General features: G+C 48.4%; 1 protein-coding gene across 1 annotated transcript; it reads left to right on the top strand.

Moving 5' to 3' along the window:
* Positions 1-645: 645 nt before the first annotated feature.
* Positions 646-1,170, top strand: LOC142302651 (uncharacterized). The gene has a single exon (XM_075343752.1). It carries the CDS (start codon positions 646-648, stop codon positions 1,168-1,170), a length of 525 nt encoding a protein of 174 aa, XP_075199867.1.
* The last annotated feature ends 12,401 nt before the right edge of the window (positions 1,171-13,571 follow it).

Below are 13,571 nucleotides of genomic sequence, written 5' to 3'. Positions count from 1 at the left end.
ATCAAGTGCAAGTGGGTATTTAAAACCAAATATGACTCTGAAGGTAAAGTCCACAGATTCAAAGCGAGGTTGGTCGCAAAAGGATATTCTCAAAAGTATGGCGAAGACTATGATGCTACTTTTTCCCCAGTCGCCAAGCAGACAACATTTAGAGCCTTGATGGCCATAGCTGCTGTACAAAAGATGTTTGTCAGACATTTGGATATCAAAATTGCATTTTTAAATGGTGACATTGAGGAGGATTTATACATGACTCAACCTGAAGGTTATATAAAGGAAGGTGAACAGAATCTTGTTTGCAAACTACAAAAATCTCTTTATGGTCTTTCTTAAGCAATCGGCAAGAGCATGGAACACCAAAATGAACAAATTCTTGTTAGAAGAAGGATTTAAAAGAGGTCAAGTGGATCCATGCTTATATACGAGATATACAGACGGAAAGTGGATGTATATTCTCTTATATGTGGACGATGTAATTGTAGTTCATCAAGAAGAAGCCGAAATTGGAAAAATTACTGAAATTTTGAAACAAAAGACCTTGGAAATGTGACATATTATCTAGGAATCTATATCCAGAGAGAGGAAGATGGAAGTTTTCTTCTAAATCAAAGTGCAAAAATTAATTCAATTCTGAATCAGTTTGGAATGACAGAAGCCAAAGGTGTATCAACGCCAATGGAATCATCCTACCTGAATCTGGAAGAAGATGACCTGTTGCCTAACAATGAGAAATATCGACAGGCAGTGGGGGCACTTCTATACATATCGACTATGACTCGACCAGATATTACAACAGCAGTTGGAGTATTGTGCAGATATGTGGAGAAACCGCGTCAAAAGGACTGGAATGCCATTAAAAGAGTTCTCCGATATTTAAAAGAGACACAAGGTGTAAATTTAAAATTATCTGCAGCAGGAAATCTAAAACTCACCGGCTATGTTGACGCAGATTGGGCTGGTGATTCGCATGATCATAAATCCACAAGCGGATACGTATTTAAACTTGGAGAGAGTTCAATCTCCTGGTCTAGTAGAAAACAAGTATCTGTTGCTTTGTCATCTACAGAAGCTGAGTATATGTCCGCAGCCTATGCAAGTCAGGAGATCATTTGGCTAAGACAACTGATAGATGATCTTGGTAAACCGTTAACTCAGCCAACGGTGATATGAGGACAATCAAGGATGCATTAAACTTGCATGCAGTGAAAAGATCAGTGCTAGAACTAAGCACATTGACGTCAGATATCATCATCTACGTGATTTGATAGATCGTGGCATAATTCAGTTTGTTTATTGTGAGACTGATAAAATGATAGCTGACATTTTGACCAAGCCATTGCCAAGGATTGAGAACCACTATGGGACTAACAGAATAAGTAGTTGTTGAGTGGGGGTGTTGGCCTAATGCATATTGATCTGTATGTATTGCAACAACTATTGTTTGTTTAATATGATGTGATTTTATGTCTGCATGCATATTGTTCAGATGTTAACAAAGTTAAAGAAAAAAAAAAAAAGGTCCTCATTCACAGACAGGATGTTCCTCCTCCTCCCAGTGTGTGTATTCTAGTGTGGAGCTGGAAGCTGAAGGTCACAGCAGATTTTTCTCTCTCCCTCTCCCAGAAACCAGACTGATCCTATTCTCACGTTGTAAGCTGGATGTTCTTAATTCTCAATAAATGAATGTTCTCTGTTGCTCGCTGTGGACATCACGTTGATTAACCCGCTGCTAACATAAATAATTTTATCTATGCTACAAAAGGTCCTCGTTCTCCGACATGCATTGTCCTGTGTAAACACAGCCTGTGCATGCAGAATTTACAAAGCTGAGAACTATGATAGTCTATTACAGATCATTTACTGAAGTATGTCTGTGTGAACAGGCTACTGAACGGTAAGTCAATCGGTTGTTTAGTGTTACCAGTTGGTCAGTGTAATTCGAGCCTTAAGGGGGCTTTACATGGTAGCGATATCGCTAGCAATTTGTAGCGATAGCGAGCGTGTAAGTACCCGAACATTATCGCTACGGCAGCGTCACACATACTTACCTGGTCGGCGGCGTAGCTGTGACTGCCGAAGAATCCCTCCTTCAAGGTGGAGGGACGTTCGGCATCACAGCGACGTCACCGCAACGTCACACAGCGGCCGGCCAATCAAAGCGGAGGGGCGGAGCTGAGCGTGATGTAAACATCCCACCCACCTCTTCCTTCCGCATTGGGGCCGGCGGCAGGTAAGGAGACGTTCCTCGCTCATGCGGTGTCACACATAGCGATGTGTGCTGCTGCATGAGCGATGAATCACAATGCTAAACAGTCCTTACTGATTTTTGAGTTTGGGACGACCTCTCCATGGTGAACGATTTTCACCATTTTTGAGGTCGCCTAAGGTCGCTGGTAAGTATCACACGCTGCGATATTGTTAATGACGCCGGATGTGCGTCACTAACAATGTGACCCCGACGATCAAACATTAACGATATCGTAGCGTGTAAAGACCCCTTTAGTATAGTAAACCTCAGGCTTGAGACCTACCAGAGGACTAAAGAACACAAAGGATAAGGCAAGGGCGTAACTAGGGGGGGGGCTGGAGGTGCACGTGCCGCAGGCGCAGTGTCGAGGGGGGCGCTGTCGGGACCCGAGTGCACCTTTCAGCAAGGACGGTGATGTATGCTGTGGCCGAGTTCTGGGGCCCGCAGGCAGCGCTCATGCCGACAGCTGCAGACTCTTAGATCCCACCTCAATGCAGCCTTCACCGCTGTGTAGGGGTTAAGTTTGTCTGTGGGCGGAGCTAGCATGCACCATGCACTGCCCTGCCCTGCCGTCCCACAGATGATGGTAGATGATAGAATGTATGGGCTCCGTCCAGGTATGACTTAATTTGTCATGAAGCTGGTCACGCCCATTACCTGGAAGGAGGCCATATATTCTAGGCTCAACACACAGAGGAAGAAATGAGCCGCCGAGCTGTATGTCCTGTCCCCCCAGTGCTGAATACCCAGCAGAACTGCCTATAATATCCCCCCCACGGCAGTGCTATATACCCCCAGAACTCTCTATAACATCCCAGTGATGTATACCCCGCAGAACTACCTATAATATATCCCTACCTCAGTGCTATATACCCCCAGAACTGTCTATAACCTTCCAGTGATGTATACCCTGCAGAACTACCTATAATATCCCCCCACCTCAGTGCTATATACCCCTAGAACTGTCTATAACCCCCACAGTGCTGAATACCCTACAGAACTGCCTATAATATCCCCTCCACCGCAGTGCTATATACCCCCAGAACTGTCTATAACCCCCCAGTGCTGTATACCCCGCTGAACTGCCTATAATATCCCCCCCACCGAAGTGCTATGTACCCCCAGAACTGTCTATAACCCCCCCAGTGCTGAATACCTCGCAGAACTGCCTATAATATCCCCTCCACCGCAGTGCTATATACCCCCAGAACTGTCTATAACCCCCCAGTGCTGAATAGCACCCCAGAACTGTCTGTTCCCCCCATCCCAGTGCTGTATACCCCAGAGCTGTTTGTCCCCCACCCCAGTGCAGTATGTTGCCCACTCTAGTGCAGTATACCACCGAAGAGCTGTATACCCCCAGAGCTGTATCTCTCTCCAACCCAGTGCTGTATACCCCCAGAGTTGTTTGTCCCCCCACTCCAGGGCTGTATACCCCCCACAGCTATATATCTTCTCAGATCTGAATGCCCCCCTCTAATGTCTCCTCTGGAGCGGTATGTCCCCCCCATTGCTGTATGTCCCCAGCCTCCCCTGCGATGTATATACAGCAGTGTCAGTGTGCTCTGTGTGGCTATGTCTTTTAGTCATGGCCACCAATCAGCGCGGCACAGCAACATGCCCAGGTGGAGCTGGATGAAGACAAGCGGGGGAGGTGAGTGAGGCTGCTGCCGGCTTCCTCATATTAATAATATCTGTAATGTGTCTGTGTGCATGTATGATGTGTGTCTGTGTATGTCAGTGTATATGACTGTATAAATTTCTCTCTGTTTATATCAATAAAAAAAAAAAAAAATATTACTATTGTTATAAAGTTAAATCCTGTTAATTTTTTTTTTTTTTTTTTTAGACAAAAAAGATCCTATAGAGGGACTTGTAATGTTAATTTACTGTAACAGTTAGTAATATCAAGGATATCAAATAGTATATATAAAAAAAAAAAAAAAAAATTATTACTGTTGTTATAAAGTTAAATCCTATTAATTTTTTAAACAAATATTTATTCTGTCTCTGTTTATATGTATTTTTGTGAATTTGTCTTTAAATATGTATATGTATGTATGCTTGTATGTGTACATGTATGTGCGTGTCTATGTGAGGATGGGGCTCATTGAGACTCACCCAGGGCCCACAAAAACCTGGAGCTGGCCCTGCCTGCAGCTGCATTTTGCCGCCCCCATAGTGGGAGCCGGTTATTCTGAGTCCGGCTGTCAGGGAAAGGGGATAGCATGAGAGGATAGTGTGAAGCCATAGCAAGAAGGGGGAGTGTGATGAGGGGCACAGTATAAAGACTGGGCAGTTTAAGGGGCCATAGTGTAGAGAACAGTGTGACTAATTCTCATCATTAGGCCTCAGTCCCACTTGCTCATTGCTTCCCATGCAAGATCATCAGATGCAATATGCTAATGACTCTCGGCTCAGGCTCTGCTGTGAGCGTGAGCCGAGTGTCATGCGACTGTGATCCGATCTTGCGATTAGATCACAGCTGCGGACAAGACGAAGGGAGGGAGTAATTTCCCCCTTCTCCACAGCCTCTTTGCGTACATTGTACTGCACACTGATTACATCCAAGTGCAGTGCGATATTCACACGCTCCCGTAGACTTGTATGGGTGTGTGAGCTGAGAATCTGTGACACTTTCAGCATGCTGCAATTCTTTTCTCATGCCAATATATCATGCAAAATCAATTGCAGATGGACACTCGATATTTTATCAGATTGCACTCGTCCGTGCAAAACACAAGTGGAACTGAGACCTTACTGTAGTTCCTGTATAGTCCGCAGTCTGATGATGACTGTTAACTCCCAAGTATCTACTTACCATTGTTAAAAGGAATCTGTCACCAGGTTTTTGTGCCCCCATCTGAGAGCAGCATAATGTAGAGACAGAGACCCTGATTCCAGCGATGTGTCACTTACTGGGTTGTTTGCTGTTATTTTGATAAAATCAATGTTTTCTCTGCTGCAGATCTAGCAGTTATACAGAGCTGATGAATATGCTGGTCTACCTGGCAGCATGCCAAGCAGTCCTGTAGTGATAATCTACTGCTGATTAAGCAGTGATTTTTATCAAAACTACACTAAGCAGCACAGTAAGTGACACACTGCTAGAATCAGGATCTCTACCCCTACATTATGCTGCTCTCAGATAAGATGTTAATATCCTAATGACAGATTGCCTTTAAGGATGTATTGGAAGTTGTAGATTCCTGCAATAGAAATGTCTATGCGTCTGACCTGACATTACAATTGATGTACCATGCTTGTGGTTCTGATGATGTATTTCTCTACTGAAGAAGGTTTTGATGCTGTTTCTGAACTGGTGGGGTTATATTGATGTATTTCTGTACTGCTGGTGGTTGTGATGAATTTCTGTACTTATGGTGGTTGTGATGCTGTGTTTCTGTATTGATGGGGGTTCTAATTATGTATTTCTGTACCTCTGGTGGTTCTGATGCTGTTACTAGTTCTGATCCTGTACACAAGTAGCAATACATAAATTGTGAGATTGGACCACCCCTTTACTTAGAATTCGGCTATACTGCTTAATTTTATAAGTAAAGTCTTGTCCAGGTTTGAGATGAAAGTTTCTAATCTCTCTAGGTGACTGCAGGCTTCTGAATTCTCACAGCGCTTGCACATTTTTAGTATTCGCCAGTGGCAGGAGTGGATGGTCATGTGAGCGCAAGTATGAGATTCTTATATTTCTGGCCACATTATGATTTCATGTGTCCGGCCTTACTCAATTCATTTTTATTGGCACGTGACCATATGTATGTAAATTGCATACTTGCGGTTTCGTGACCTCTCACTGCCGGCACCAGAGAATCCTGACAGTGTGCAGTGTGAGAATTCAGAAGTCTGCAGTCACAGAGTGACACAGAGTGACTACAGATTTTTATATCAAACCTGGAGAAGTCCTTTACTTAAAAAAAAATTAAACAGTTTAACCCAATCCTAGCAGCATGTAATATACTCCCTGTCAGGATTCAGCTCTGCTTCTGGTTCTAGTAGTCATCATATGGCCCTTCCACTCATATATGAGTTTCATACCTACATGTGACAATTAACTTTTCTTCCTACGTTTCTCTTTGAACATCGAGTGAATTACTAAGAGCAGCTCGTCATCATGTGACTGTAAGTGTGCAAATCACATATGAATAATTGGTCACATGGGGGGCACCAAACTGAATTCTTTCCCCGGGTGCTGGAAAGCCTAAATACACCTCTGGATAAGGTATCAATTACATCACTTCATTGTCTAATCTACATGGGGCAATGGGTGGCACAAAGAAGGAGGAACGAGCCTACTGATCATCATGGGAACAGGTGAGTTTAATTATATATACTTTATAAACAGAAACAGAGGAGCACTGAAAGGGTTACATTACAAAAGGGATATTACATTTTTTTGTATGGAGAATGGGACACTATTACTGTCTAAAGCACAGAGTATACACAGGTACTGCATGAAAGCACAAATAATGAACAGTTACTGTTAGGGGACATACAAGGTGGCAGTATTAATGTGTAGGGAAATTAGGGAGTTTTCATTTTCTGGTGAAAATTAATAGCTATGACAATGGGAAGATTGTGCAGAGGTGCTGGAAAAATGTGGACGGGTTGAAGAAATCATCAGCCAAATTTAGCTGTGCATTAATTTCTATAAAAAAAATTGTTTAAAAGAACTGAGAGTCCTCAGTGGTTGATACCTTTTAATGGCTAACTGAAAAGATGGTAATAATTGCAAGCTTTCGAGACTACTCAGGTCTCTTCATCAGGCATGCCTGATGAAGAGACCTGAGTAGTCTTGAAAGCTTGCAATTATTACCATCTTTTCAGTTAGCCATTAAAAGGTATCAACCACTGAGGACTCTCAGTTCTTTTAAACAATTTTTTTTATCTCTACTGGCTAACACGGTACAAAGATATATTTTACTTAATTTCTATAGTCATGGCAGAAAAGAGTAATAATCATGCCAGTGTGAGATGAGGGAAGTTGAGTTACTACAATTAAAGAAAATTTCACCTATATAGTATTTTGTTAAATGGTCTAAAGTAGAAATGAATGAACCTGTGGAAGTTCTGGTTTTGCTGGTCCAGTTGAATTTGTGAGGCTATGTGCCCACGCTGCGAAAAATGCGCGGATTTTGCCGCGGATTTATCGTGGAAAAGCCGCGGATTTCCCGAAAATCTGCAGCACAGCTACTCCCCAGCCATTTCTATGACATTTGGGAAATGCTGTGTCCACGTTGCGGATTTTTCCGCAGCGGAAATTGTGCAGATTTTCGACTGGAAAAATCTGCAACATGTCAATTATTGTTGCGGATTTTCGTCCGGATTTTGGCTATAAAATTGAAAAAAAAAAAAATCCGCACCAAAATCCGCATCAAATCCGCACGTATGAAAAGGTGCGGATTTAGCGGGAAAGCTGTGGATTTTGATGCAGAAAAATCTGCAGATACATATTCCCGTGGACACATAACCTTAAAGTTTGGTTTTGGACTCAGACTAGACCTGAACTTTAATTGAAGTCACTGATTGGCATTTTGGGTCTCCACCCACATGCAGCCAGCCATAAACAGATTACTTCTAGGAGCGGGTGGTCAAGGTTTTTTTCCATCATTTTTGTACACTATATCCATCATGTTGTTGCTACCCCCAGTGCAAGCCATTCAAACACTGCAAGCAGCTCACACTGGGACAAGCACAGAGCGTACCTGAGGACAGCGATGTTCGTGCACGTTGTTTGCATTCATTAAGCTCCCGAACTCCGAACCCAAACATTGTTTACTTGGATAAATCTGAGTTTGTACCAAACACCGAACTTAAGGTTCACTCATAGTCTACAGATTTCCTTTATGGAGCTGTTATCTACTAGAATTTGGTCAATGTGTGGTGGGAAAATTGGTCTAAAACTACTGCTTTTTCTAATGTCCACTTAGGCATGCACAGCTGAACAATAATGTGTTGGTGGTGGTGAGCAGGGTTCAACATCAAACGTTGCGCTGGAATCCAAAGGATCTAGATGCATCATTGAACCAAGAGCCTATGGCCCTGTAATATATAAACACAGATGCTTTGTTTCCCATTGCTCAGGAAGTCATAGGCTATGTTCACACTTTACGTTTTTTTCTGCAGCAAAACCTGCTGTCTCGGCAGTAAAAAAGCTGCGATTTTGCTGCATTTTTGCTGTGTTTTTTTATACATTTTGGTTTGTCATTTCTCTATAGTACATGTTTAAATAAAGTTAGCAAAAGCAGCAAAAATGCAGGAAAAAAAACACAGCAAACATGCAGCTGCGTTTTTTTCACTCTCATTGCTTTTAATGGTGAGAAAAGCAGCAAAATTGATGAAAGAATTGACATGCTACTTCTTTAAAAAATGCAGCAGTTTTTCCATTTTAGTCAGGAAAAAAAGCAAGTGTGCATGCATGAGATTTCTGGAATCTCATAGGCTTTGCTAGGACTGTAAAAAGCAGCTTTTTATTTACATTTATTTGCATAAAACCAATGAAAAAAAACATGCAAAAAAAAGTAGCAAAAACACAGAGTGAGAATGTGACGCCCTGGACTAGCCAGGTAGTCACATACATACCAAAACACACACCCCCTCCCTAGGTGGTTACAACAGTCAAACAAAAACCCTTGTTGCCTCCCTCCAGAGTCTGATGTCCACACCAGGTGGGGTGGAGCCAGGCGGTTGGCCCCACCCACCGAGGAGTTCACAGGCCTGGAGGCAGAAAAAGTGTCAGTTTAGTCTTGGAGATGAAAGTGAGAGGAGTGAACACTTGAGGTGTCTGGGTTGGAGCCCAGACACTGACATCAAGGTAGGCAGATGGTGGTGGCCGTCTGCAGGAGTTGGTGGAACTCCGCAGAGCCGTAAGGACCGGGGTCGGGCATCGGCCCGCCGGTACCGGACCGGGGAATGGAGTGAAGCTAAGCACACAGGCAGGGCCATCGGACCCCGACCAGGCTTGGAGCCGCCGTCAATAGTCAAATCCGAATGTGACAGGAACCCCAGGGGTTTCCCAACTACTAAGTCCCGATTGAAGGCAACCGTCCACCCAGAGAGGATATACAGCCACCGCCACAGGCTAGAGATCCAAGGGCCAGCGCCTGCGGGCAAAACGGGCTCCTACGGTACCTATACGCCGGGGAGAGGACTACCGGTGGGTAACCACAGGAGTCAAGAACTTTCTCAAAGGTGCAGGGAAAGACAGCCACCCTCAGCAGTCCGGGGAGAGCACAACAACAGCACTGCAGCCGGCTGCGGGACCTGTCCATCCGGCCGTTTTGATTTACCTACGACTCTGTCAGTGATTGTCTGAGTGAGTACACCAGTGCCGTCCAGCACCGCGCCGCACAGTCCCTGCACCCCAGCCGTCCGGCCTCCCCATTACACCATCGGGCCCCGGGATCACCAACCCCTGCCCACGGAGGGGACAACATCTCAGCTGCACCCTACCATCTCTCCCGGGATCCCCGTTACCAGCAGTGGTGGTGCCATTATCACCACAACCCGTGGCTGGCGTCACGAACAATCTCCCTAAACATACCACCCCCTTTTAACTCACAGGTGAGGAGCGCTGCTCGAGTCCCCGGGTCCGGTTCACCGCTCGAGCCAACGAGCAGCAGCAGAAGCCCTGGACCCGAGCACGGCGAGCGCGTCCCCTCCGCCCGCGACAACTTGGCATCACGAACAGGATCGAGTCGATCTACTTACCAGTAGAAGTGCGCCTTACAGTCTCCGCCGGCGGCCGAAAAATTGAAAGCGCCGCCATCTTTGGTGCGAACATTTCCCGCTCGAGCGTCTTTCCCGAGCAGGGAAGGCGCGAAAGTGAAGCCCCACCCCCAACAAGCGGAAGTGCTAAAAATAAACCAAGGGGGGCGGGTGAAAGCCTGCCTAATGTAGACGAGGGCATAGGAAGCGGGGATGCCAGGACCCTGAAACATATTCCGTTCCTGGAGGCCAAGCAGGCAGGATGTTCGTTCTGTACAGCAGGCCCACACCCGGAACAGCGGCGTGGGTGGAAGCTCGAGTGGCACAGTTAAGCCGCAGGCTGCAGACCCGGCTCCAGCTCCTTGTATAAGTATGGGAGGCTGGAATAGTGGAAGTGGTGATGACCGTGCAGGCCCGTGAGGCGAAAGCAGAGTCGGAGGAGTGGGTGAGTGACCCAAGCCCCTGTGTCCCGGAGGGACTGGTCGCTGCGGTCGAGGAGCCCGGTCTGCCCCCGCTCAGCCTGCTGCGTTCCCCGCTGCCCGTGTTGGTTGGTGCCACCCCGCCGGTCGGCCCGCTGCTCTCGAACTCGGCAACAGATGACATCGCTCCCGCCCACGAAGGTCTACCTGCAGGCGCTGCCCGCGGACGACAGCTTACCCGGCCAGCACCGACCCCGCTCCCCTGGAGGGTGCCCGCTCCCCAAAGGGAGCAATCCAGCCCGGAAGGAGCCGCACCCGAGGAGGCCCCGGCAGTCTGCCTGTCCAGTACAGAGGTGGAAGATAGCCCGCCTCAAGCCCGGAAAGTGACGCTGACCGCTCCCAAGCTCCAGGCCTCGGCTGAGGCCGCGGAGGGTTGCCGCTGCAAGGCAGCAAAACAGGCCGCGACACAGCGGTGCCCCCCTACCCAGAAGGTGCCGGTCGTGGCCCGCATCAGGGGGTACCTGCTGGGCCCAACCCCCGCGCTAAAGGAGCCGCCATGTTGGGAGCGGCGGCCAAACCTGATGGGCCGAGAGACAGAGGCCCAGGAGAAAGAGAAGGCTGGTATTCTGGCCCGCACTGTAGAGGCAAAGGACGCTCTCCGGAGAGCCTCTCCCGAAGCTCGGGGCCCGATCTTTCAAGGTCAAATCCGGCAGTTCTACCCCTGGCGGGGATGGGGCTTTATTCACAAGCCAATCCTGGGGGTCGAGGCAATCTTCTCCAGGCGAGATGTGCACAGCCAGCTGCCCCTGGGCCATCCGAAGCGTGACCTCTGTGCGGGTGAGTTGGTCACCTATACCTGCCACCTGGGAGAGAGGGGCTGGTTCGCCCTGGATGTCCAGAGAAGGGTGAGCCATGATGACCTCGAGCAGCCCCGGTTACCTCCTCCGCCGTACAGTCCCAAGGCGGATCTGAAGGAAGTAAGTGGCGACGGTGACCTCCAGTAAAGGCAGCTGTCCTCCGTTGCAACCAAGTTGTCCCTGTTGGGACCCTCATCTGAATGAATGAATGAATCCGAATCAACCGAAGTTTTCACCTGATTGTCGACAGTGATTACCCGGCTGTTGCCAGCAAGTTGTCCCCGGAGGGACTCTATGTGTTTACCGCCCACATGAGAAACTGCTCATGAACATGGCCGAGAACTTGCAGGCCACCCACGAACTTGTGGGTTTGTAAATGGTTTGGTGGGCTGGTTTCCGTCCGTACCGCCTCCGGAGAGGCAGATTGGAGGAAGGGCCCGCAGCAGAGCAGGCTGGGGCCCGGCCACCACCAGGACCGGTGGCCATCCTCCGGGGGTCAGGGTTCCCCCTGGAAGTGGGGTCCCCTGAAGTGACAGCCGGGTGCGAGACACCGTGCCCGTTCCCGCTCGGGTGGCCTGGACCTAGACTGGGGTAAAGGGGTGCTGCCCGTTTCTTAGGGGCAGCATCAAGGATCAGGTTATTTGGGTGGGAGAGCTGATGACCGTGAACCCGTCTATTTAATAAAAATGTTTGAAACGTTAAAAGCAATGCACCTCCCGTAAGGGAAGACTTGAAAATATGCGTATATTGAATGCTTTAATATGTTAATTATCTTTTTACAGTTTGAAAAAAAAAAATAAATAAAACCGGTGATGGACGGGCAGCCCGCGGACGGTCTGCATTTTACCAAGGGGGAATGTGACGCCCTAGACTAGCCAGGTAGTCACATACATACCAACACACACACCCCCAACCTAGGCAGTTACAACAGTCAAACAAAAACCCTTGTTGCCTCCCTCCAGAGTCTGATGTCCACACCAGGTGGGGCGGAGCCAGGTGGTTGGCCCCACCCACCGAGGAGTTCACAGGCCTGGAGACGGGAAAAGTGTCAGTTTAGTCTTGGAGGTGAAAGTGAGAGGAGTGAACACTTGAGGTGTCTGGGTTGGAGCCCAGACACTGACAGCAAGGTTGGCAGACGGTGGTGGCCATCTGCAGGAGTTGGTGGAACTCTGCAGAGCCCTAAGGAACAGGGTCGGGCGTCGGCCCGCCGGTACCGGACTGGGGAATGGAGTAAAGCTAAGCACACAGGCAGGGCCATCGGACCCCGACCAGGCTTGGAGCCGCCGTCAATAGTCAAATCCGAATGTGACAGGAACCCTAGGGGTTTCCCAACTACTAAGTCCCGATTGAAGGCAACCGTCCACCCAGAGAGGAAATACAGCCACCGCCACAGACTAGAGATCCAAGGGCCAGCGCCTGCGGGCAAAACGGGCTCCTACGGCACCTATACGCCAGGGAGCGGACTACCGGTGGGTAACCACAGGAGTCAAGAACATTCTCAAAGGTGCAGGGAAAGACAGCCACCCTCAGCAGTCCGGGGAGAGCACAACAACAGCACTGCAGCCGGCTGCGGGACCCGTCCATCCGGCCATTTTGGTTTACCTGCGACTCTGTCAGTGATTGTCTGAGTGAGTACACCAGTGCCGTCTGGCACCGCACTGCGCAGTCCCTGCACCCCAGCCATCCGGCCTCCCCGATACACCATCGGGCCCCGGGATCACCAACCCCTGCCCACGGAGGGGACAACATCTCAGCTGCACCCTACCATCTCTCCCGGGATCCCCGTTACCAGCAGCGGTGGTGCCATTATCACCATGACCCGTGGGTGGCATCACGGACAATCTCCCTAAACATATCACCCCCTTTTCACTCACGGGTGAGGAGCGCTGCTCGAGTCCCCGGGTCCGGTCCACCGCTCGAGCCACCGAGCAGCAGCAGCAGAAGCCCCGGACCCGAGCGTGGCGAGCGCGTCCCCTCTGCCCGCGACAAGATTATTGCCTAAAGGCTGCTTTACACGTAATGACATCGCTATTGAGATATCGCTGGGGTCACGGAATTCGTGATGCACATCCGGCCTCGTTAGCGACATTGTTGCATGTGACACGTACAAGCGACTGCTAAAATTAAAAAAAAAAACCTTATCGTTGATCGTTGACAGGTCGTTCATTTCCCTAATGTCGTTGCTGGTGCTGGACCCAGGTTGTTTGTCGTTCCTGAGGCAGCACACATCGCTATGTGTGACACACCAGGAACGACGAACAACACCGTACCTGCGTCCTCCGGCAATGAGGTGGGCGTGACTTTAATGCGGCTGCTCTCTGCCCC

The sequence above is a fragment of the Anomaloglossus baeobatrachus genome, chromosome 4 (assembly GCF_048569485.1).
Source record: "Anomaloglossus baeobatrachus isolate aAnoBae1 chromosome 4, aAnoBae1.hap1, whole genome shotgun sequence".
NCBI classification, from domain to species: Eukaryota; Metazoa; Chordata; class Amphibia; order Anura; family Aromobatidae; genus Anomaloglossus; species Anomaloglossus baeobatrachus.
Note: the sequence above shows the minus strand (reverse complement) of the source record. Positions and strands in the feature narration are given on the sequence as shown.